Below are 26,515 nucleotides of genomic sequence, written 5' to 3'. Positions count from 1 at the left end.
CATTCATTTGTTCAGTGCTATCACAGTTTTCTCTATTATTTTAGCATTGCAAATGATCCGACACTGTCAGCATAATAGAAGACAGTATGTTCGAGCATCACAACAGCTGTAACGAATAGGTAAATATTTTATTGTGATCACAATATACCAGAAATGGAAATATTAGACGTTAAAGATGCATTTTTGTGTTAAGTGTGGCATTCAGTTGGGAATCGGGGCTGTATTTCATCCAACTCATTTCTGGTTGCAGAAATATTGTTTTTATGTCACCCAGTTTGTTTTGAATCATTATACACTTGTCAATCTAAAAGCAAGGGCACCTGTGTTTCTTGAGGAGAAGCAAATAAACGGGGATACACTCAGCCTCGACAGGTGTTATATTAAACAGGTGGCTGTGATCTCGAGAGAGTAGCAACATAACTGGAACTTGATCCATACTTAACACTAGCTACTGTCAGTCAGCTAATCGCTCCTTGATTTTACAACGTTATCTCCTGAATGTTCCCCTCTGCTATGATTCAGAGACAGCTTATCGTTACATGGGAAGAAGCTCTGATACGTACACAACTTATTGTACGGCAAACTACTCTAAAAGTTTCTTGGCTTAAGGCAAATCTATGAAAATAGACAGCTAGCTGAATCGCTATTGTAGCTAACGTTAGCATACATCGCCGGCATAGTTGCCCCGGGTTACATTCACTAGCAACGACTTTAACGTACAGCAAGGCTGACCGTTAACCTACTGTCAATGCGAACACAGCGCCAACTTTATATCAAAAACACAAAAGTGTTATTTGACGGCGCAGAAGTCCATATCCAACTGCAACCAAACATATGTCGTGCTTGCTTAAAAAAACTAACAATAACACCTTTGAACTATGGCTAGTTTTGACGTCGCGACGGTCCAACATGGCAACCGGAAGGCCACAAGAAAAGTTAGTGTTAGTATTTCGTCACCCTGTTAAAATAATCGCCTAACTTTTTTTTCAAGTTTTGCAGGAAACACAAAAACTTCACCAAATGTGTAACATATGACATTTATTGATCATTTCACCTAAAACGGATGTAACAAAGATGGATATTGGCATAGTAACACTGTGTATAAATTATGTAATTTAAGAGAAATAAATGACTTAGGCAATTTTTTGAACATGTCTTTGTGACTAAAGCAAGATATGGTAACACTTTATTTTGAAGGTGTCTACATAAGAGTGACACAAGCCTGTCAGAAACATGACATGACAAGTATCACGAACATTAAAGTTACTTCAAAGTGTCATTAATGTTCATGACACATCCCATGTTATGTTTATGACACGCTCATGTCACTCTTATGTAGACACCTTAGAGTAAAGTGTTACCAATAATAGTGTCAACATCAAAACACTGATAAACTAAACTGATAACTAAACAATCTCCCTCTAGCTCTTCTTTGTTGGGTTCTTATCTGATGCCTATGAATGTGGCAAATTGGCAAAGAAGTGATGATCTTAAAGGGATAAAATCACATGATCTGATCAACTGGGGCCGGTATTTCAAAACTTGCAATCCTGATCAGGATAATCCGGATAACGAAATCCTCCTTTTCTCAGTCATGGATCAAGGTGATCCTGCTGACTTAATCTGAGTATGTCAAAACATTGGCAGGATGGATCACCGTGACGTCGATGTGGGCGGATCTGGATTTCCAAATCTCGTCGCGTCTCCGCCTCTGGGATCGAAACCTGACTACCTGACGAGAGGAGCAGGGAGCACCACTTTCACGTCAAAAGTGTAAGTTTACCGTCGTCTAATGTGTAACAGTTTTAAGACCATACGAACGCCAACCAACATATCCCGCTAGCCAACTTCTTGAATTGTCACCTAATTAAAACCAGGCCGCAGCGATCTCTAATTGAGACGCGACCTTGCTAACGGTAGCTAATTGACTTGTGGCTTCATTGACTTGTGTGTTAAGCAGCTAGCAAAATAAGTAAAATAATCCGTTTGTACACAAACACCTTACTACATGTTTTAAAAATCACATTTAAGCTATTTCCAGACATTTTAAAAGTGCATTTTTAAGGTTCTGACAGAATTTGCCTTCAATAATCAGAAGCATGAAAATATACCTTGAAAAGTGCTTCAATGTGCAGCATTATATATGTACAGCAGTTTCAGAGAGTGGGGTAAACAATTTTTACTATGCTTTAAATTTCTTTCAATTAGGCTACTTTAATTATTAAAATTAAAATACTAACACTTGTTTAAGTGTAATGAACATCTTGAGGAAAAATATCTAGGAGAAGTGGAGCTGAGACTTTGTCCATCTAAGTGAAATCCACCTGAGGTGGGATCAGAATGATCCTGAAATTTTGGTGTCAAGTTGATCCAGATATCTGCCTTAAGTTCTGAAATACCCAAATCCAGCCTTTTATCTGGATTCAAGGGAGGATTGGATTACCGGAGTGGAATCCTGATCTTCAATATGGATCCTTCTTTGAAATACCCAGTTTTCAGATCAGATCTAGATTTAATCCTATCCGACCAGGATAATCTTATCTGATCACTTTTGACATACCGGCCCCTGGAGGATGTAGGCGATTTTACCATAGGTGGCCGGCGTCATGAGGAGATGAATGAGGCAAAAAAACCCCAATTTTGACAAAAAATGACTATTATTACTACGATTATTTTAACAGTGTGACGATTTAGACAAAATAAATGACTTTTAAAAAAGGAATATAACTATGAATATAGCTACTTTAACCGATATTAAAACCTTAATTTTGGTGTTTTGTTCTGTAAGATGAGGAATATCTGTCTATTGCTTGACAAACGAAACAAGAAACTGTTAAGAATTCAGGTTGGCATCATATTTTTTGTTGCAGTTGGATTGAATAGTCAAGTCTTTGTGGGATCTAGAAATGTCTACATAAAAACAACCTGAAGTTTTTTTGGTATGTTTGGTTTTCATGTTGACTCTGACTCATTTGAAATAATTTATCTCTGTTGTAAAGACAATGAATACACAAGAGATACTTATTTTAAAGTACAGCAATGGTCTGTTTTAAAAGCACAGTATGCCATTTCTGCCATATCCATAGTAAAAACAAACATACTGAAATAACTTTGTAATGTTATAATGTCACTGTACACATTAGCTTTGTGCCTGGCATAAGCCACTTGTCCTAGTAGCACAGCTGGATGGACATTGAAAAATCTTAATAAATAAGATAAAAAATCTTAGGTCTCTACTGGATTACTGTGTTGCAAAATGGCAATTAATAAAAGGTTATGGTGTATTACTATTACTATAATTCTGTGGCTTTGTATGATTTACAGTTACTCTCTGATGCATCACCTGGTTCTGTTGTTGGAGACATTTGGCAATGTATGGACACAACTCAGCAAAATATATAACACCGGTCTAGACATTTTCATGCAGAAATGGTACATATTATACCTTTTAATGTGATTTTAGGTTCATCCAAACCATTATAAGATCAATTATTTAGTCAGCTTTAAAATGGACATATTTATAAACTGACAGAGGAAATAATGCAACATTGTATCCTTGTTATGCATTGCAATCAGGCTTTTAAAAGACGGCACTGTCAACTGAATAGTACTTGATTACAGGATAATGACACTAGCGTTTGCACCAGTCCAATCTGCATAAAATGGAGGAACTGATAAAGGTCTCTCTAATTAGGATGGTGTTTACATCAGGCTTTACATACACCTATTAGGCTACCCTTGTCAACATCCTACAAATCCGGGCTCACTGTGATAATGCACTCGGATGTGACTCTCACCGCTGACTGTTATTGTTGAGATACCCATTTTAGATGTTTCCCAGTATTCTTGGTAATGATGTGAAATCTACAGATGTTATTATGAGGGTGATACAGTCCTTGATGGCAGTAACTTTGTTCATGATTATCATGCCCATTTAGGTTTTGCATCTTGCACCCCCTTCCCCATATCCCCTCTCATGCCCATGCCTAGTTGTAGTCATCGCTGTCTCCTTTAGGCAGACTGCTATGAACACATTATGGATGGATGCATTAGTGAATGATGCAGAGCCCGGGCTGGCTTGCCTTGTTTTCGTGTGAGAGTGCATCATTAGAAAATGTTCCACTTGGCAGGGAAGCGCGTATTAACTGCAACCGCAATGAAATGAGGTTGTGATAGATGGTTAAAGTTATACAGGACTATTAGGTTGAAATATGAACCTCTCAATTGTCATGATGAAACAAAGGGCTATTTGCGTGGTGATCAGTGCATTGAGAGACAATTGGAATCTGCAAAGACCGATACAATACATTATAGGTAGTGGGCTCAGAGCTAAAAGTGTACAGAAAAAGTAATCATGCTTCCACAGAATAGTTTGGAGCTACTGTTCAAATCATGGCTCTATAAATTCATTTAGGTTCTCCACCAACATCTCAAGCATCGTGATGAGACCTGGGGGAGATTTGCAAACAGGGCACCTTGTCAAAGCCCTGTTGTGGACTCTGATGAGCTATATAAATGGAAGGAAACCAGTGTTGATTGTCTATCAAAGACACTTTAATGGCATCGGAAACTTAAGGTAGACACAAACCGCCTGCTTTAATTTGCCCGCATGGACTACAGTCGATATGATAATAAGAAAATTAGAACAAGCCGCGATGTAAATCAGATTCAGCAGACAAAGGCATAAATGCAGCAACCGGCTTCCTTATAGATAATGTCACTTGCTAATTAAGTATATCTCATATCATGTTTCCATGGTGACCACCAAGTAACTCTACCACCAGAATACAAACTTCAGACCCTATTTGTCTGTAACTCCCTCGATGAAAACTGAAATGTGTAAATTACATATTAATTGCTCTCTAACCGCCACAGAATTTCCCACATGCATGACAACATGATCATGCTTCCTCTGATGAGAATAACAGTAATAAATCATTAATAATAAATAAAAAACACCTGCTGAATAATTAAGTGCTCTGATGTCACGGTGGCACTCACTAAACTTAGACTTTCTTTGAGTGCACTCTGTCTTAAACTAACAGATCCAATTGCAAACCCATTAACATTTAATATTACTGTAATTACTGTGTACATTTCATTATGTTCTCAGTATATTAAATGACTGCTCAGTGTGGAGGGAGGGCTATAGTTTAATCTCTTTCTGTGTTACTGTGTGCCACAGTACTCAAAACAGCATTAAGAGGCACATAATCAGAGGGAACTAATTGCCTATGATTGCATAAATGAAGTGCCTCACTCTCATCAGGCCTGTTTCTGATGTCCAACCTCTCACTGCCTTGGGAGAGGAAGGCGGTTGACCACATTGTTGAAAACCTTGGAGAGACCACTTTCTGGTGGGTAATGTGAGGAAACCAAAGATTTAACATGTCCACGGGGGGCTGTGAGGCCAGGGGGTGTTACTACTGCTGATGTTTTTTTGTTGTCATCAGAGTTGCCTTCGCTTCACAGAGGAAGAAAAAAAAAAAAAGAAACATGAATGCCCACCATTTGAGAAATGAATTTATCGAAGTCGCTGTCTTTTTCCCCATTAGTAAGTGTTTAGTTCAGCGTTTTAAATAATTGCGTTACCAGGAATGATATTTAAAATACATTTGGGAGTCAATGAGGCGGGAAAGTGCCTACATGTTTTGCTGATGACACCCGGGCCATTTGGAAGACATCAAAGTAGAGAGGAGGTAGCCCAGATGCATATTATAAACTCATTATGTATATCATTTAAAAGGATGTACTCCAGCCGCAAAAACAATATTCCTAGTCTCTCTCTGGTAATGTGTGTTTTCAAAGTTGAAACTCTTACTCGCCTTCAGTTTAATGTGGCATCTATTACCAAACTGTAACATAAAATAAATGACCTTGATTTCCATACCAGAACAGTCGTTAAGGTATAGATGAGATGAAGCGATGCTTCCGTGTTTTCAAATGGAAAAGAAGGTAAAACCTCTCCACAAATATTATGCATTTCCCCACCTGTGCTGTAGACCTTGTTTTCCCACAAAGCTTATACAGGCATCTTGATGAACCCCGACACAGAGGTGGATAAACATATTAAAATATGTGTTTTTACACACAATGTATCCAATACAGCTAATTCTAATAAATGGTGAAGTAAATCAGTCTCCAAAACATAAAAGGTAATTCTGAGTTGTCCTTGTTAACCATGCAAATCTGTCCTTACAGAGTTAAAAGATTGCAAACTGGATAGAATTTCTACCAGCAATGGAAAATGGTGGTCCATCAGTCAAAAGAGATGTTTGTCAGATGCCTAGCGAGTAGGCTTAAGAAGCTTAATTATGCACCGTCCCTCCGCCATCAGAACACTACACGTGGGGCAGAGTGACACAGCGGTTGCCAGTCATTCAGCCTAATGTTCTAATGCAGGGAGCCATGTGGATACATAAAATCCATTAAGGCTCTCGAAAGAAAGAAAAAAACTGAGCAGAAAAAGACATTTTGCAAACACATACTCACAGGGGCTTACAAATAGGGCATTCTTATTTGCTCTTCCTCTAAGAAGAATGTTAGCCTTGACCTTAAAAGTTGCCAGAATGTTAGTCTAAACTTTTTTTTAAGTATGGCAGTGACAGCTGTGCTGAGAAGGTTAAAGGCGTATAATACAACAACTTGACCCTTTACATTGACCGTACGTGCTTGGCACATTGAGGTGGAAATAGATCTAGAAAAAGCACCGATGTACTTTAGATTGAACTTTTCAAGGAAGTACATTTGAAGCTGATTGAGATTATGTCCAATAAAGATCAAGTGTAATTTAAATATATTCAATCACCCTCTAAAAACAGCATGCATTGTAGTTACAAGACCTGAGTTTATTCAGCTCATTTGATACTTGCAGCCTGACAGAGGCACTTCATGGCTGTAACTTCGCTGGAGGCAAATAGAAGAGGCTCGAGTGGCTGCATGTGAGGCACAAAAATAGCATTACTTGTCACACTCCAGGGAGGGTCTCATACCGAATATCAAAACAACTCTGTGAACCAACGCTGTGAACAGCCGGCAGGCACATAGTGGACATTAGCCAGAGAGGAAGAAACAACAACAGAAACAGAGGGACCGGCCTTTTTAGATTGTCTCCCTCACTTAATCATACACATCTAACACAAACACTTAAAGGCGAGCCATTCAGCATGTCACGACGCAGCTTCGTCTTCACGTCCACGGCCTTGCGCTCTCTTGAACTTGATGAAGACATGCTGGAGAGAGACAAGTACAAGAAGCAGCTGGCAGCCCATCACTTCAATAGCTATATGCTGAAGAAGGAGATCAGGGAGAGGGCACAGCTGAGGTCCAGCACTTCCATGATGCCACCAGCTGTCTGCCAAGATGTGGTCGTCCAGAACGCTCTGTATACAGGAGACCTGGAGGCTATACAGCAAGTCTTTCCTCGAGGATCCATAGTGAACCTCATCATCGAGCCACAGGGAGGGGACATGCGCTGGGTCGCCACAGGGGAAGGTAGGAGAAAACATCTGTCTTCATTAGAAAATTAAATCAGGAATTCATATAATTTGGCACAGCTAAGGAGCTTTATTGTATTTCCTGGAGATTAGCATCCAGAATTAACTGAAGTGAGAGACATTACCTGGGTTGTTGTGGAAAAAGTAAACCGTTGCTTTAAAATGTGTTGTTTTTTTTCAATATGCAATATGTAACAGGTGCATCTCACCCTGACCCAGTATTTAAAGACACGTGTGAAGCATTATTTTTAGAAACCGAACACGAGACAGTATTTATAGAAACCATAACATGGCCATCTCATAAACAGACTCAAGAGTTGGATTGAATTTTGGCCTACTTCAGACAGGAGACCATTTTTTTTTTGAAGCACAGACATTTTAAGTCAGTTTTGGCAGTTCAAGCTCAAGACTTTGAATCAAAATTCTGTATGAATTTATATATTTTTACTTACTTTACAAATGTTTCCACTTGTGTATGTGCATTTTAATACTTTATATTTTTGTCATTACACATATACATTTCTACATTACTGTTTGCATTGGGTTTATTCATTCTCCATTAATGTCTAATTTACAGTACTATGCAAAAGTCTTAGGCAGGTGTGGGGAAAATGCTGTAAATTAAGAATGCTTTCAAAAATAGAAATGTAAATAGTTTATTTTTTACCAATTAACAAAATGCAAAGTGGGTGAACAGAAGAAAAATCTAAATCAAATCAATATTTGATGTGACCACCTTTGGCCTTCAAACCAGCATCAATTCTTCTAGGCATTTTTTCCACACCTGCCTAAGACTTTTGTTTTAAACTGTTCCATTTTATCCCCTTTTTTTAACTTGCACTATGTGATTAGATTCTCATTTTAGTACTTGCTTGACATTTTTCAGTTTTGTCCATGTTTAGTTGGAGTGAGGCCTAGACTTAAGATTTCCATGTGCATATATTAAATAAGAACTTTAAATTGAATACACTAATAATGGGTCTTGCAATACTGGATGTTAATAAATCACTTGTCATAACAATGTGTATTTCCTAAACTTCTTGAGTGTGAGAGAGCATTGTCTGTTGCCTTCAGTGGATTAACAGAATGAGTGGACAGGTGACATTAAACTCACCAGTCATTGGCTCATGTGCCACTGCACTGACGAGGTTCACCAGGTCAAACTAAATATCATATAACACCACCCTGAAATAGCCCCGTCTGCACAAACAACCTTCATAAGCTCTTATTTCCTTCAGGAGGAACCACCATATTAAACCTTTTCTCAAAGCGAGTTCGCTCCACCATGGCTTATGTAGCTCCTAAAGTGAAGTATCGCAAACCAAAGAAGTACCGCTGCGATGTTATCGCCACAGCCAAGGCCACGGGTTGCGCCATGCAGTTCTGGAACTCTCTGCTCGTTGGAGATGAGCTGACAATCCTCAGCATCATAGACGACGAGGAGTATGAGTACCTTATCGATGCCATTTATGACACCAGCAACATAGAGGAATGGAAGAACTTCAGATTTAACTACAAATGCCTGAGTAGGTTTATCAGAGCTTTGATGTCAAACTGGCCACAGTTATGCACAAAAGTTCTGGTCTTACTTTTCTTCAGGGTACCAGGGTCTTTGACTGACTATGGGGAAGAGTCATGCAACCAGTAATACTTTGAAAGTCTTATGACATGTCTGCTCATTTATAGTGATCTTAAGGTTTGAGCTCAAAGTTGACTTGTTGTATTCTCTGTTTGCAGGAATATGGTCTCTGAATTACGAGCAGGAGCTGACCACACCCCTTCACATCACGGCTGGCCGAGGCTACTCAGACTGCCTGAGACACCTGCTGCAGCGCGGGGCCAACGTAGACATGGCACCAGGGGGCACCACCGCCCTGCATGAGGCTTGTGAAAACTGCCAGACAGAGTGTACCAAACTGCTGCTGATTCATGGTGCCAATGCCAACGCTGTCAGTGAGGACGGCCTCATGCCACTGCACCTCTGTACAAGCCCAGAGTCCCTTGAGTGAGTAAAGTAGCACTTAGGCAGAAAGCTTAACTGACCATCTTGCGACTGGATTACACGCATCGCAATGCTAACTTTATAGGTGGTGCAATCCCTGGCGTAAAGTGCGGATGCCAGTGGCTACTTCCGGTGCCCTTATTTGGACCACACACATCTTTGAACTCAACCTTCATTTTGGTTCTCAACTAGACACCGGTAAAGTTTTGTGACTGCATTTTGTATGGGTGTGATTCTGTCATGGTGATCAAATCTGTCCACACACAGAGAGACAGATAAAAACCTGGCAAAGTACTCAAAACCCACCTCTGTGGTAGTTCCCGCTACAGTAGGTCAGGGTTGTATTTAGCCTTGAGGACACACACGGATACCCTCACAGAGACTCACAAGGTGAAAACAATACCAGCCACATGCTGTCATGGCTATTAACAAGCACCAGAGGGAGGTCAACAAGAGCATGAATTGACTCAGAAATGTCACTTTTGCCACAAATTTTACTTGAATTTTTTAAACATTAACTTACATGAGTCATCATAAGCTACTGACCTTACCAGACCAAGTGAGGCTATCTGCAAAACCTCTAAATGTTTACAACAGAAAAAGGGTACATTTATTGCTTCTCAATTCAACGTTTTGTCTGTAGTGCCAACTTCCTGGGCTAAAAAAGTGCAGAAGTACCAAAACTGCAGTTCCTTGAATGGTCACTTGAGGCTGTCTTCAAAACTGAGTCAATCCCCATAGACCTCCACATTTTAAATTTCAGCTGTAACATGTTTACAGTGGGACTAAATTTGCCTGTTCATGACAACTGCACAGAGGGTGAATTTTATATAACTCACCTGTAAATTATATTAAGGCCCAAAGTTCTGTATAATGAAGGACATGGCTGCTTTAAGTGACAGGTGGTACCATCACAGGTGGCATGTTTCAGCAACCAATCTGACCTCTTTTCCCATTTTTGGATAACCTGGATATCTCTGCATTGTTACTCCCACTTTGTGACTCCAATTAGCATTAAAAAAAACACAAACTTTCTTTAACCTGACCAACCAACTGACTGGTGGACCGACAGAACAACCTATAGAGCTGCTGGTTACAGCCAGAAAAAGAAACAGCCTAAACATATTTAGAATCCTGTCTTGTAACCAAATAATTTCAGTAATATCCACTTTTATCTAAGTAATGGTGTTCAATGGTGTCTGGTGTTGATGAAGGGTACTTCATCTGATAGGGTGTGATCACTGATCTAATGTTTACATGGGAACACAACTTGTGCTATATTACAAAACAAGCTTCTTTAATCCTGTCTGCAGATGTGCCAAGTATCTCCTTCAGTACGGCGCAGCAATCAACGGTCGCAGTCTCGATGAAGACGACACTCCCTTACATGTGGCAGGAAGGAACGGCCTCCCACACCACACTGAGCTCTACCTGCGTTATGGAGCCGCTGTGGACAAAAAGAACATCGAGGGTCTCACGCCGCTGAACGCTGCTTGTTCGCAACCCCAGGAGGTGCAGGAGCTTGAGCGTTACTTCAAGGTGTGCCAGATGCTGCTGGAGGCGGGGGCTCAAATCCACACTCAGGACCAGGACAGACACACACCTTTGCACATGGCCTGTAAGAACGCAAACCCAGACATAGTTGATCTGCTGCTGGCTAAAGGGGCCTGGGTTAACGAAATGGACTACGGTGGAGAAGCTCCCATGCACAATATCCTGAAGGTGGTGTGCTACAAGGTTTCCCATCAGCCTGAGAGGATCGTCCGTGCTCTGCTCAACCATGGCTCTATCAGGGTGTGGCCCGGAGCTCTGCCCGTGGTAGGAAATCAAATTTGTCTGCATACACATTAATTTCTTATCGGCTAAAGCGTTCCAGATCGGTTTAAACTAGTGTATTTTATTTACAGCATGAACCAATTATTCATCAAGGTGTCCTATTTTGCATAATTAGCATGCACTGCACATGTAACACCTTGAGAAAGAGTCTTGAAACACTAAACTGTCCCTTGCAATACTCCAGACTTCACAACTTCACATTCAAATCATTCCCATTTCATGACACAACATGAAGTGTTGCACTCTCTGCGGGAAACAGACTACAACCATCAGTGAACCCACGTGCACTAGACAAAATGCCTGGTTCCTAATTAGGCAAGTGTTAATAGGAGATTAATTAGCACTAATTGCATAATTTCCAGTTAAACCCCTGGAGGGAAGACCAATCTGTTCATTTCACAAGTGTTTAATTACTTTATTTCTTCAGTTCTATGGAGTCACAAGCTCGCTCATGAACTTAAATGATGATTGTATGAATCTGAGCTCAGTGTTGTGGTGTTTCTTGGCAGGTTTTGAAGCACTGCTGTGGATCACCACGCACCATCGAGGTTCTTCTCAACGCTTACAGTAACCTGAAAGTCACAGACTCCTGGGTCGAAGCTGTGTCACTGGAGGTGTTCAAGGCAAGCTTGTTAAATCATTAATTTATGAATTAGGTTTAACCATTTTGGGTGTTTCAAGACAAATATTTTTTTATATTTTCTTTAAAATATATATTTCACACCTTTAAATTGTCTATTCTGTCTCTGCTTGAATTTTTCTTCATGGTATTTAAATCACCAAAAGTTGCATGTTTTGGGCGCAGTATCTGGATGGCACCAAGACCATGAAAAATAAAAATAAGTGCAAATTATATGAGTTAAGACAGTTTAACAGCTCTTTAAGATGACATATTTTAAGTGGAGGAGAAACTCTGAAATATAGAATTATTTTACAAACAGGTAATGATGATCACACGAATTAATCAAAGAAAATAAAAAGTATTTTGTAGGCTGTAAATTTAAAAAAAGAAATATTGATATTTTGCTAATAATACACATAATAATATTTTGTAAATAATCCAGCGCTTCTTTAATAATTTCCATTTCTTTCCACTCTCTTTTTGTCTTTCTTTTTTTCTACATTTATTTGCCTTAAAGAGACTAAAATAAACAAATTATGTCAAAAGAATTTGACTGCTGGCATTATTGTTTTCCCCAAAATGTTCTATAGATATTGCGATAATATTGTGACTGGAATTTTTTTTTGTGCCACAATAATCATGTAGTGAATATCTGACAGCCCAAAGTGAGTGTGGACCACACCAGGCCAGATATTACAAATTCTGGATAGGGGAATAAAATTTTGCTAATTGTGCCCCTTGTCCAACACATAGCAGCATGAGCCTTGTGCTGGGGCCATCTTTACCCACACAAAAGGCCTTTTATAGTAGATGACCTGCTTACTGAATGTGTATTTAATTATTAGGCCTACAACTTATTTATTTTAAAATACTGCAATAATTTACTTATAAAATGAGAGAAATAATAACCAAGTGATCTCATGTTCTTCTGTGTTTTTTATCTTCCAGAAGCACAAAGACTTCTATGACTCCGTCTTCTCGCTGGAGCGGACTCCTCGCTCCCTGCAGCACTTGGCGCGCTTCAGATTCAGGACCTTCCTGGAGGGACGGGTACAAAATGTGGTCCCTAAACTGGATCTGCCCACCTTCATCAAGAACTACCTGCTGCTGGAGTACAGAGGCTACATCCACTAAGAGCGCTGTGTGTGTAGTGTGTGTGTGTGTGTGTGAGTGAGTGTGGGCCCTGAGTGCTGCTACATGTGAGGAAGGAGCAGGTGTTTTCCACTGGATAATATTCAATATTAAATGTAGCACTTTATATTATTACATTAATATGTTTAAATGCATTTTTGTGCCACACATTTCAGGATGAAGAATCAGCTGCTTGTTCTCTGTCACTTTTATTCCAGCTTCATTTTTGATTTTGCCCCACAAGAGGGAGCTGTAGACTAGATTTGATCAAATACATGGCAGGTATGTGATTGTACGTTTTATATTTTTATTTTATGGACATTTTTTTTTACTTGTGTAGGTGATGGTTAATAGGTGCTTTTATTTTTTATACACAATGATTATTATGGCAGTTTGATGTTAATGCGCACGGTGATGATGTGTTGAGGTTGCTTTATATATTTGCATAAATAATTATTCCCACCGGTGTTGTTGTAATTAGGCGTTTTTAATTTAAAAAAATAGGCTTGGTGTAAAAAAATAAAATATTCAACTATGCACATGTGATCTACTCATTGCATTGTTTTTTTATTATTCTTGTTACATTTTCTCTATTTCTCCTCTCGTGCCTCTACTTGTACTCTGCTGTTTAGTGTCATTTTTTTAAAATACTTTTTTTTATATTAATGACGGAAAATACATCTCAAATTTTGATTGATCTTTAATTTTGAAACAACATTTAAATTTGAATAATATGAGTTGAAAGTTTAAAATTAAAAACAAGTTGAGACCTCATTAAATCGTGTTGAATATATATACACTAATAAAAATATAATTTAGCTTTCATCGGGAGATTCTTGTAAGATTGTTGTTCTTGAATTGCTCAGAAAATAACGAGATCACGAAGTTGCTCTTGTCTGTTTCCCAAATAAACGAAAGAGAAAAAAAGTTAACTTGAAGGGATCATTATGGTCACACGACTAATATCTGAGGCCTTAATAATTGAATAAGTTGACTTTTATTGAAAACAGCTGATTTTCAGCCTATGTTGTTAAAACAGGTTGTAGGGGGTAATTTAGGCCTACTTCATACTTTTATATTTAAAAAGCGAGAAATATATTAAAATGATAAATATTCTATATGGATGTACATTTTAGTTGCTCATTAAAAAATGACCGGAAAAAATCATGGGTACAAAGTGTAAAGAGGAGCTGTGTGTGTAACAGCAGAGCTTCTCTGGAACAGAAAGCAGAGAGGAGCTCTGCAAATGGTTTCAATAGATCACAGAGAGGTGCTGCTGGAGTCACTTGCAATTATAAGAATTAGCCTGGTCTGGCCCTCCACTGCTAATCAGAGCCGGTGGTGATATGTTTATGTCCTCGTGCAATCAGACGACCAGTTGGAGAGCCCGGGCACCCAGGACTCAATAGGGCTAATCATCATCAGCTCCCATTGCCATTTAAAAGGTGAAATGATCTGCGATTAAACCAGTGCTTAAAGAAAAGTGATTTTCTCTCCCCCTCCTTCACATGCATTTTTGATCAGGGATGAATTACAACTCCCAAAGGAATATTTATGTATTATTTAATTTATTTAAATGAAATCTTTAGGGGTTATTTAGCTGACATATGATCGGTAAGAGACGTTAAAGCTTTTTCACTCAGATTTGACTTTGGCCACTGTGTGTCCGTGTCCACACTGCAGTTGACCTCGCATAAACGCCTTTTATCTGAATCTAATTTCGCGCAGAGTATCTCTCTCTGGGGAACAATTGTTGCAGCACTTCTCTTTTTTCCCCTCTGAAGCCTAACGCATTGTTTTTAGCACAGAGAGCGGAGAAACATCTGCCTCTCCTCCCCTCCTGACTCTGATGCCCATCGGCCCCAATATCCCAACAAAAGCCACCGTTGTTTTACGCTGTCCCTTGAATCCAGAGTAATTACTTATCATCAATCAAAATTAATAATAGCTGATTGGGTTGGTGTGGTCAACGATTATAGAAGGGGAAGGGCTGGAGCAGTCTCTCACACCGTTTTGCAGTCAATGGTGAACCTGGCAAAAAGGGGGAGGAGGGCTCTTTGGGGTAGGGGGGTGCGAGCCGTCTATTTGGTCTCCACTGGGAAACTACCGCCTCTCAAGACGGCCAAAAAGTCAGAGGCTGAATAAGGAAATGAAGCGTAATTTGAGGAAGATGGATGAGCCCCCAGGGAAACACCCCCTTTTCATTCCTCTTGTATTGCAGATGATAACCAATGCGCTCTCGCCCTCTCTCTCTCTCTCTCTCTCTCTCTCCACACACACACACACACACACACACACACTCGCAGGGTGCAGCTCGGAGGGGCGGAGGCAGGAGTTGCAGAGAGAGGAGGATAGATAGAGAGAACGTGTGTTTATGTCTCAGTGTGTGACAAATAAGAGGGAAAAGGTAGCGGTGGGGCACACAACAAAGCGCCCGGCTGACTGACGCATATAGAGCGCAGAGATCCGGAGCAGCAGCAGTCCACTCCCAGGGATGACAACACGGAACAGGATCTACTTTCAACCCACTCCGTCTTCGCACTGAAAGTTTTCCAGGGGAAAGAGAGGACACCTGCTTTCTAAGTTTTCCACCACAGAAAAACCTGCAAAATGCAGAGACCAGGCGGCCAGGGGACGGCGTTCTCAATCGACTCCCTGATAGGGACTCCTCAGCCCAGACCGGGACACCTGCTCTACACGGGCTACCCTATGTTCATGCCGTACAGACCTTTGGTTATCCCACAAGCCTTATCCCACTCGCCTTTATCGTCTGGTATACCTCCACTCGCGCCTTTGGCTTCTTTCGCGGGACGGCTCACCAACACGTTCTGTGCCAGTTTGGGACAGGGGGTGCCCTCCATGGTGGCGCTCACCACCACGATGCCAAGTTTCTCGGATCCTCCGGACAGTTTCTACCCGCCACAAGAACTCCCCGGTCCCCGTTTAAGCGCCGCAGATCCCGGAGCGAGGAGGCAGGAGAGTCCGCACTCTGACGAGCTGCACAGCCGGGACAAGGGCTCAGAGCTGCTCAACTTCTCGGAAACTTTTCAAACAATATCAGGTGAGCTCGGCCTCATTATTTATTTATGGTATTTTATTAAATCTAAACCTCAAAGCTGTTGCGTAAAAAGTCACCACTGTGCGTAAAAGTATAATTTTGGCCTTTGGTGTGTTTGGTCTCAGAGATGAAGTCAATAAAGTAAAACGTATATCAGTTTTAAACATCATGCAGCATAACAGAAATATTAATGATAGAATATTTATTTGAGGCCAAATTAATGGGGATGCCAACTGGTATAAAATCTCTCGTTACAGATACGTTTAATATTTTATTATTTCTGAATTGTTTTTTATACTAATGTAGTGATAATAAATTAGAGGGCATGCTTTATCACATTTATACAAACTTTAGTAGAATATGTTTTATAGGGAGATGGAATTAATGCTGTGCTTTGTGTAAAAGCTGTAAAAACTTTCAGAAGAAGTTAATGTTTGCGCACAGGGTGCTTTAATGACCCAATATGAGCTCAGTTAATGTTACTACTTGTAAAAAAGAATTATAATTTGGAGTATTTTCTTCAGTTTGTTTGTTGGCTATTATCTCTACCAGCCTAGTAACAAACACACTGATTGATGGAGACATTGCGTAATGGTCGCTTTTGGCTTTTTAGGCTCATGAATGTTCCTTTTTCCTCTCCACATTTTTAGGTGAGACCAAACTGTACAGCTCAGACGACGAGAAGCTGGACCTAAAGTCAGCGGACACGGTGTGCAGTGACCGGGAGGACAGCTCCGCAGACAGCGAGAACGAAAGTTTCTCGGACGGGAACAACTGTGGCTCGCTGTCCCAGAAGAGCAAACTAAAAACCGGCTCTCAGGAGGCGCTGCCCACCGGCAGCTCGGCGGGGAAGAGCCGCAGGAGACGAACAGCTTTCACCAGCGAGCAGCTGCTCGAACTGGAAAAGGAGTTTCATTGTAAAAAGTACCTTTCTCTGACTGAGCGCTCGCAGATCGCACACGCACTGAAACTGAGCGAGGTGCAGGTGAAGATCTGGTTTCAGAACCGCAGGGCCAAGTGGAAACGGATCAAAGCCGGCAACGTTAACAACCGGTCTGGAGAACCGGTGAGAAACCCCAAAATCGTGGTCCCCATCCCCGTGCACGTCAACAGGTTCGCTGTGAGGAGTCAGCACCAACAAATAGAGCAAGGGACCAGGCCATGAACTCAGATATTATTATGAAAAATAATAAAAACACTTACATTGACTCTGTGTTCCACTGATTCGCATGAAGCACAAACAGGAGGATTCATTATTTTGTCTGAGAGGTGAGACTGAGCAGACAACATGCTGTCATTTTTATTTATTGCTCTGTGAATATGTAAATATAAATGAGTAAAAAAAATGGGCACTATGAGATGAGACTGTAAAGATTTTTTTAAGTATTTATATGTAGGGCCAAAATGTTCTGTTGGTTATCATGTGCATGTCCTCATTTGGCTAAGCTGAATTTTGTGTTTCGTACAATTTGTTGAACACATTTGCATGTGAGACGTTTTACAATTTTGTTTTTCACAACTGTAGGAACATCCTCTGACAGCTATTTGTGAAAAAAAAAAAGAAAAGATGTGAAGGAAATAATGACCAAACAAGGGACAACTGTAAAGTATATTGACCTAATAAATCGCTTTATACGAAAAGTTGGAATCCAGATTGAATCATTATTGTTTTAGAGGGTAGATAAATATGTTTTTATGGTTGCGAAAAAACGTCTAGGGATTATTTAATCCAGATAAAGTGAAAGAAATGTGGCCTACACTGTTTAAGCAAAATTTTTATTCCAGTTCAAACGGAAATCAGGCGGCTATTTTGACATTAATTAACACATTTTCAATAAATAAATAAAAAATGAAAGATATGATCTTAAATTTTCTAATTCGAATATTTCTATATCATTTCTAAATTTCTGACATTCTGTGTGTATCTCAAATATTATAAGAGCTTCAGCGCTGCATGCGAAAAGTTCACAAACATTTTCTTTTCAGTGAGGCATCATCACAGCTCCGTTTATGTTTCAACCCCTGAAGTTGTTTTTTTTATTTTTTTTAAATAAAGCACCTGATTTTTTCTTCTTTTTTAGCAGCTGCAGTAATTGATTTCTCTTCAGGAGGCCATGTTGTCTCAGGTGATGGATCCTCATTAGACTGAGGAGATTCAACACACTGTAATGAACTTCTCCATCAGTCACTGCAGAGAGAAACAGCCGACAGCAGCCACATTTACTCATCTCATATCTAAACATATTATTTTGGTAAAATAGTAAAAATGGACTCTGCAAAAAATATAAATCCTAACAAGACGACATTTATAATAAATACGCGTTTAGATACTTCAAATGCAATTTGAAAATCCGCAAAAGAAGATACTGCTATTTCTTATCATATCACTGCTATGCTTTTTTCTTTTTTTAATAATATGTCAATTTATTTAAACAAATAATTTCTAGAGGGGTTTGAATTTAAATTTAGTTTGAATACTGACACCTATAGATAATTCTTTTTTAAAAGAACTGTTTTAAAATGAAGTTTTGAATGCCCCAGTGAGAGGATATTTCATTTTTTTTTAAAAATAAAAATAGGATTTGTTTTTAATGTTCATGAAAAAAACTACAAAGGACTTCTAAAAATGACAATTTCCATGTAAATATAAAAGCCTATAGCTAATTTATAAAAAATATAATTGTAGATCTAATTATATTAACAGATCTAATTTGGGCTGTAATTAACAATTATTTGCATTGTCAAAATCATCTGTTGATTCTTTTTTAATAGCCCTAAATGATGTCCTCAAAGATATTCATATTACTGTCATAAATTCAGAAAAAAAGAGAAAATATTCACATTTGAGAAGCTGGAATCAGAGGGGTTTGATTTATTATTCATTAACTAATTATTAAAACAGTTTTTTAATTGATTTGACAACTAATTGATTATTCTTTGCAGCTGAGGTGGATGGCTGCAGTGATAAAATGCTTGCTCATTCTGACCAAATATGGAAAGGTACATGGCGATGTAAAATCATACAGTAGCTATATTATTATTATTATTATTATTAATAATAATAATAATAATAATAATAATAATAATAATAATAATAATAATAATAATGATAATCTGCTACTAAAATAATGTCTGGCCACATTGCTATCCAGTTACAGGAAAAAGGGAACACAGGGCTCGATGTTTTATGCAAACTTTCATATGAACATTTCTGAGGTTTACACAGTTTCTCTGATGTGTTTCCAGAAAAGTCTCATGTTGGAATAAATTCACTTCCAAAATAGACTCAGGCCTGGAGCCATGTTAAAGCTACTGCAGCAGCACCTGTTGGAGTCTGATGATAGGGCCAGGTTCTTCAAATATTATATCAGTATTAATATTTTATTAAACTTTCCATGACTCTACTTAATCAGTATTTAGATTGAAAATATAATAAAAATCTTTTTGAACAAAGCAGGAAACACATTATTATCTTACATTTCATTTCCTTTCAGCCTCTCACAAAGATTTTTTTCTTCCTCAGTTTGACCTCAGCACATAAACAGGCATTTCATGACCTGGGCAACCCATGAGTAGTAAAGTTTATTCCACTGTCCACCTCATACATCAAGACTGTGACACTTGGATGGGGATTCAAGGAGTGATGGCCGTGTGAAGGAGCGGTGGAAGTTTTATTATGGTCCCAGGAGCTGATTAATATAGACGGTCAATTCCACGATGTTGTGCCAGAGTGCAACGGCTATTTCGGTCCCCGTGAGCCGTGACACAGCTCAGAGGCTAAGTTCATGGTGGTGGTTATTATAAAGATGCTGTGAGTGGGATTATTTCATCCTAGTGAGATAAATGTCAAGTAAAAAGGTGAAATTTTACAGGATTTGCTTATTTAAAACACCACATATCATATCATTTAATTTGAGATTTTGTGTAGTTGTGAATCCTTGATGGGTTTTAATAATCTCTCTTCCATTAAAGCTACACTTTAAGTGAACACATCAGTCTCGAGACACTATCTGTATCTGCCATTCTGCTACTTGAATCACAAATTGAAATATCAGAAGTTCTCTCCAGCGAAGACATTAAACCATTTCCACATCCCCACCTGGAGAGAGAGAGAGAGAGAGGCAGAGAGGAAAGCGAGGGACCTCATTACTTGCTGCTCGTGTGAGTGCAGGCTGCTCAGCGCCGACTGCAGGCCTGACTTCTTGGGAGGGTCCGGACGGTCGTGGCTACAGTGATGTATGGGCAGATGCATCAAATCGCACAAGATAAACAAGCGATGAGTTTCATCAGGGCCATCATAGCTTTAATTTGGCTGCCTAATGAGTCAGATCTAGTGGCGGAGATAAGAGTTGTCAGAGGCCCAGCTCTAATGAATTTCTTGCCACTTGTAATCAAGGTTGCCTGTCTGAGGGGGGATGATTAATGGAACCCTGGAGGATTCCCTCGGCCCTCAGCCTTCATTACAGCTAATGCATTCTCAGGCAAATTAACAGAGAAATGCAGGCAAAAGCCAACGGGGAAGAGGAGAGAAGAAGAAGAAGAAGAAGAAGGGGAGAATGGGAGAGAGTGATGGGAACAGAGTGTTTATGTATGACAAAGGAGAGAGATGGGAGGATGAGGAGGATGATAGCATGGTGGGGATGAAACCGAGCAGCAGGAGAGAGGAAGAAATCCTCTGATTAGCGAGAGGTTCAAGGACATGTAAATGAAGACACGAGTTTGGGGCAGGGTGCAACATGGATGTACTGGTCAGACATGATGGAGCTGAAATTGATAAATGGATGTTCAGGTCTGGGGGGGATTCGGCAGAGCAGAGATGGTCAGATGGAAGCAGCAGAGTGGATATAATTATTAGTTAAAGAGGTTAAAGGGGTGAAAGGAGGAGGAGAAAACAGTAACCTGTCCAAATCAAGTCACACAAACGCCACCTTAAAGCAACATTTACGTTACAAGACGGGCACGGGCACGTGGCTGACTGCTCACTAAACAGGCTGTTAAAGTGGCCCGTGGCCAAGCAGCCCCCTACATGTTATGGAAATATGGATTTAATGTTTGCAAATATGGTCTCGTCAGGTCTTTGTGTACCCATCCATCAGCCTCAGACCCACCTCTGCAATCTTGGAGGCAATTTGTCTGAGAAGAGGTGGGCGGCAGAGAGCCCTCCTCACTGTTTAGCAGGCCCTGATGAAATATCAAAACACACAGCAGTGCAAGCAAGCGCTCCAGCCTCACCACAACAAACACAAGTGGCCGGGGTCTGCCAAGGCGTGAGGCACCGTAATAAATTACAAAACACATTCCAGTGATATTTCTCCGGAGACGTGGAGTGAATATGATTCAGCTCAAGTAGATTTAAGCAAGGCCTTAAAATCTGGACAGCTAACGACTTCAAAACTGAAGCTGTTATAAACAATATTCTTATGTTAACAATGGATCACGTGAATAGGTTTATATGCTCTTAAATGTTGGGGCCATAAAAAGAAGTTGAATACGCAAGTGCCAAAAACTGCACTTGCAAATGGCCACCTGAGGCTGGCTCCAGAAGCGAGTCAATCCCCATAAACCCTGATTTGTTAAAATGCCCAACTTTAAAGCAGAAATAAACTGAATACTTTTCTGTTTGAGTTCACTTTCAGTGCTCTCATCAGAGTTGACTTCAGAAAATTTATAAAAGCTTTAAAAAGTGTTTAGCAGCTGAAAAGCTAGATATTTCTCTTAGAAGTTGGTAGAGACCAAAAACAGCTAATAGGAGAATGAATATTATACTTAAATTTGTCAGAGGGACACAAAGTCTGAAATTCATCACTGTTATTTTAAGTTATAAAACTTAGAATAGAATAGAATAGAATAGAATAGAATATATCTTTATTGTCTGTTCAACAGAGCAGAAATTTGTCTTTCGACACGGCTATAAAAATTCATGCAAAACACACAACAATTACATGAAGTGAGATAAAACAACAACACTTCAGTAAAAACACAACATCAATAAAAAGAATGACGTGGGGTACAGTGTTACCGGCCACTATTTAGTATAGCGACTGCAGATAGTAGAAACTTCCAATTGTTAATTGTTAAGCCTAATCAGTAGTAGTAGTAGTTTTTGTTCCTAAACATAACCAATCTGTGATTGTTTCATAATGTTAATGACGTGTTTTAAACATAGACTGTATAAAAAGATGGCCGGCCTGACAGCTCTCCAAAAGTGAAGCCTTTCATCTTGATCGCCCCCTGGTGGCTGGCTGCAGCATAGGTCATAAACCCCGCCCCCTCCATGTTTGCGTTGAGACATGGGTCAAAGTAAAAAACGTTACACTTATGTATGAGGATGTGTTGATTTCCTGCTACTGATAAGGTCGCTTATTTAGGAAACACTGCTGTGGGTTGTATTTGATGGTCAGAACAAACAGCATGTGGTTTGCAGCACTTGTTGCTTATATCATCTTAAAAGGTGATGATTTTGTCAGTGCTGTGGTCACAGATTATTTCTGCTGCTCCAAAGTGGCCAAAAATACATTGGAGTTTTAATTTTGTTTCTCTATAACACTGAATATTTATGAAGAAATTTACAGTTCATAAATAGATGATTTTGGTCATTCCTGCAATGCAATAACATTCCCTGTCCTCATAAATTACTTTTACTTTTTTTTCTACTTTACTTTAAAATGTGAAAATATTTATAACAAAAGGCCTAAATTATAGATTTAAAATATAGTCCCATCTATCACATAAAATAAGGTTAAACATATTAAATATACTTTAAACTTTACTGACGTATTCCAGTACATCTTCTGGATTTCAGAACTTTAAGCCATAACATACTAAAAATACCTAAAATATTCTTTAATAATTTTATAGTTAAACACTCTGCTTATATATACTCAGCATTGGGAGGGCTACATCCTGGTACTTTTGACATACTGCATTACACATTTACTTATTGGGACATACTAAAACTTTTCTGGCAAACAAAATAGTACGGTTGTGTGGATATTGGAACAAACAGTTATTACAAAACATTTCCACCCTGTTAGGTCTATGGATTATTATTAACCAGTCCACCTATAAGGATTATTATTGGAGTGTCTGAGATTGGCCAACATGTTTTCCTGACATGTCTCGATACTAATAAAATGGGAATAAAATGGGGAAAATGTATCTTTTTTTTCTCCAAGTTACAAGGCCTAAACATAATCATAAACTGCATAACAGGAATGATTTATTCTATAGTCCAACAGTCAAAAACTCAGTTAAGCTGCTGCAATATGTCTGTTTGTGGGTTGATTGGCAGTAACCAAACAACCAACTGTCTGCAGATTCTGATTCAAATATTGCTAAATACTAATTGATGCAGGGATATGCAAAGAGTAGGGTTGTCAAAAGTATCGATACTAAAACGTTGTATGCGGATACAATACTCATTTTCAAAGTATCGAGTTTCGACAGGTTAGTGTCTTTCGTTTCAAACTAACCCATTACTGATGTTATCGTGGCCGGTGGCTAGCATTAATGTTGGCCGTGTTATTATTAGCCATTAGCCGCAGCTAACAATTAAAGGCTGACGTCATGTTAATGACTATAAACAACGTAAGTGAATAAATAAATCAGGCATGTAGTATGCCCATATTACGTTTATTGACACATTGTCAGTATACATAAGCATAGAGTTAATAAGTTTACATAAATGTTGGTGACCGAAAAGTGTTATTTTCTCTCCTGAAGTCCCAGAATGAAGCAGAGAAAAGTAACCAAACAGCAACACACACAGCCGACTCTACTGTCTGTGTTTGACCAACAACAATTGTTTTTTATTATAAATATTTAACCTGTGGTTCTGTTCATTTTTACATGTTGCATTTTTCTTGTTAATAAAAATATTTCCGTTTAATTTTGGGGTCTTTGTTTTTATCCTTGTGGTATCGAAAAATGGTATTGAGAATATTTTCCTGAGTATCGGTATCGAGTTGAAAATTTTAGTATCGTGACAACCCTAGCAAAGAGAAACAAATAAATACAGCATTTTTTTAACTGTCTTATGCTCATGCACAGCCCCCATAACTACCAGCAAGGCAGCTGATTAATCAAATAAGTTTTCGGGCCTTTAGGCGTGATTCAGTGCATTGTGGCTCCATGTCAAGCCAGCGCGGAGAGAGGAAGAGGAAACACTTAAAAGAAACCAGGTGATGAGGCTCAAACAAAGCCGGCCAACAGAGAGAGGAAGGGGATGAAGATATGCTGAGACAAGATTAGCAGGAAATAAGAAGTGGATTAGTGAGGGCTTGACTCCTCTGAACACTGAGACCTTTCACTTTTCCCCACGGTGTTGTGCCGCCTGACACTAAGCCCGGTTCTTTATCTTAATCCTCTTTCAGGAAACTGTTGGGGGTCCCACAAGCAGGAAGTGGCAAGAGGTTTGCTTTTACTTACCTCAACACAGGCTCGGATGAGTTGCCTCGGACACATTAGCAGCTCGGATCCATTAATGATGAATTTCTCTACCAAGTTTGATGAAGGAACATGCAAAAGGGAAGGACATGAAATGGCAGTACTTGTCGAAGTGATGGTGAGACTTTTAATTTGAAAGAGAGTCTCACCTCATCAGCAGGTCACGAGAAGCGTCAGGAGTGCAATGGATGACGGATGAACGCATACACGAGACAAATGTGTCGATTTCCCTAAATGCAGGGAAGGCTACATCGTTTTATTTGAGTGTTTATTAATAGGTCAACAGTCAGCCGAGCATCCAAGCATACAACGAGTTACTCTTTAGCTTTTGCTTTGTTTCACGTTCTGAACGTAAAGGAATTACAATAGGAAAATTAACTTGAACAAAAACAAAAAAAAAAAAGATATTTACAAACTGCATTATAAATATGTCAAATGTACATCATTATACACAAGTACCAAAGATGGTCGGGACCAAACAGAAGTACCTTAAAATATGCCTAAGGAGAAACAAAAGACAACATATCAAAATATGGTTCAGGGGTCAAAGGGCACCGTTGACCTAAAACCAGTTTGTTTCTCTAGGAGGATTTTTCAGATAAAAGCATGAAGCTAATATGTACACTTCCATGTTGTGTCTAGGGACAAAACAGGCAGGTTTCTAGTGTTTTTTCAGCATCTACAGTATGTAAATAAGGGTTCAGGTTATCACTACACACATTAAACTCCTCTCAGTTATCCCCTTGGACACTGAAATGTACACGCTGAAATAAGTCAGTCAAGTAGAAATCAGAAATAAGGCCAGTACCACTGTACAGTACACGTCAATTTAAAAACATATCTGGTTGAATTTGTGGTCAATGTTGGGATGTCTTGAAGAAATAGTTGGACATTTTGGGAAAATGCTTATTCGTTTGCTTGATGTTAGTCGGATGAGACGAACAATACCACTACCATTTATTTGAAGTGCGGTTGTATGAGGTAATTATCCGTTCACTTTGGAGAAGCAGTTAGCGAAGCAATGTACTGCTGTGGACAGAGGGGAAAGCAAAAAGTATTTACACTTTATTTAAAATATTTGCACCCCTTTACATTGCCGTCAGAAAGCATTTTCTGCTGGGGAACTGAAGTTATCTATGCTTTTGCCAAAGCAACCAGACTCCATTGACAAAAAAATGAATTTAACCTTGCAGAACACAAGAGTTGCTGGTCTAGCGCTGCCTTGATCTGATTTTGTGTTATTGTGTGACTTTGGTGTCTTCAGGGTTAGGTTGGATTCATCAGAGTCACAAAATAACACGAACAAATTAAACCATTGAGGCAGCGGTAGACCAACAACTCCTATATTCTGTAAGGTAAAATAACTGTTTTTGTCAAAGGAGGCTAGAGGCTTTGACAAGAGCATAGATGGATGTAACAGCTTCAATTTGCTGTCAGAAAGAGCTGTCTGACGGCACGGTAAAGTGGTGAAAGTATTCTAAATATAGCATACATTTAAGCTGATATTGGCTTTTTAGGTGGAACATGTTTAAGGTGGCTAAAATACATTTTGTTGCTGCACCCGTTAGTGTTTATTTAATGCCTGGTGCAACTAAATGTACATTTGTTTGGACAAATAATGATAAAAACAAAAATAGCTCATAAGAGTTTAATTTAAGAGCTGATATCTAGCCATTTTCCATGGTTTTCTTGATAATGATTTTGGTTATTATCAAGAAATCCATGGAAAATGTCTAGATATCAGCTCTGAAATTAAACTCTTAAGAGCTATTTTTGTTTTTATCATTATTTGTCCAAACAAATGTACATTTAGTTGTACCAGACATTAAAATGAACAAATAATTGAAGAAAAAATGGTCTAATATTTTTTTTCCATGAATGTACGTGTATTGCTTAGCTTCCATGCAGCCTCTCCAAACTTGGGA

The 26,515-nt window shown here is 39.2% G+C and overlaps 2 protein-coding genes across 2 annotated transcripts; both read left to right on the top strand.

Annotated features, from left to right (window-relative positions):
- The first annotated feature begins 7,166 nt into the window (after nucleotides 1-7,166).
- Nucleotides 7,167-13,726, top strand: asb10 (ankyrin repeat and SOCS box containing 10). Its single transcript, XM_059344013.1, has 5 exons — nucleotides 7,167-7,494; nucleotides 9,234-9,501; nucleotides 10,812-11,316; nucleotides 11,844-11,957; nucleotides 12,905-13,726. The coding sequence occupies exons 1-5, from the start codon at nucleotides 7,167-7,169 to the stop codon at nucleotides 13,088-13,090; spliced, it is 1,401 nt and encodes a 466-aa protein (XP_059199996.1). The 3' UTR covers nucleotides 13,091-13,726.
- Nucleotides 13,727-15,697: 1,971 nt separating this feature from the next.
- On the top strand, nucleotides 15,698-17,761 carry gbx1 (gastrulation brain homeobox 1). The gene is made up of 2 exons (XM_059345087.1): nucleotides 15,698-16,148; nucleotides 16,796-17,761. The coding sequence occupies exons 1-2, from the start codon at nucleotides 15,698-15,700 to the stop codon at nucleotides 17,308-17,310; spliced, it is 966 nt and encodes a 321-aa protein (XP_059201070.1). The 3' UTR covers nucleotides 17,311-17,761.
- The last annotated feature ends 8,754 nt before the right edge of the window (nucleotides 17,762-26,515 follow it).

Source organism: Centropristis striata, chromosome 11 (genome assembly GCF_030273125.1).
Source record: "Centropristis striata isolate RG_2023a ecotype Rhode Island chromosome 11, C.striata_1.0, whole genome shotgun sequence".
Taxonomy (NCBI): Eukaryota; Metazoa; Chordata; class Actinopteri; order Perciformes; family Serranidae; genus Centropristis; species Centropristis striata.
The sequence above is the reverse complement of the archived record's forward strand: the minus strand, read 5'-3'. Positions and strand labels throughout refer to the sequence as shown.

Bases quoted from the DNA above. Each gene is read 5' to 3' on its own strand.
- gbx1 (XM_059345087.1), top strand. From the start codon at position 15,698: ATGCAGAGACCAGGCGGCCAGGGGACGGCGTTCTCAATCGACTCCCTG. The intron at 16,149-16,795 runs GTGAGCTCGGCC...CCACATTTTTAG, and splicing joins AACTTTTCAAACAATATCAG to GTGAGACCAAACTGTACAGC.
- asb10 (XM_059344013.1), top strand. From the start codon at position 7,167: ATGTCACGACGCAGCTTCGTCTTCACGTCCACGGCCTTGCGCTCTCTT. The intron at 7,495-9,233 runs GTAGGAGAAAAC...CTCTGTTTGCAG, and splicing joins CTGGGTCGCCACAGGGGAAG to GAATATGGTCTCTGAATTAC. The intron at 11,958-12,904 runs GCAAGCTTGTTA...TTTATCTTCCAG, and splicing joins TGTCACTGGAGGTGTTCAAG to AAGCACAAAGACTTCTATGA.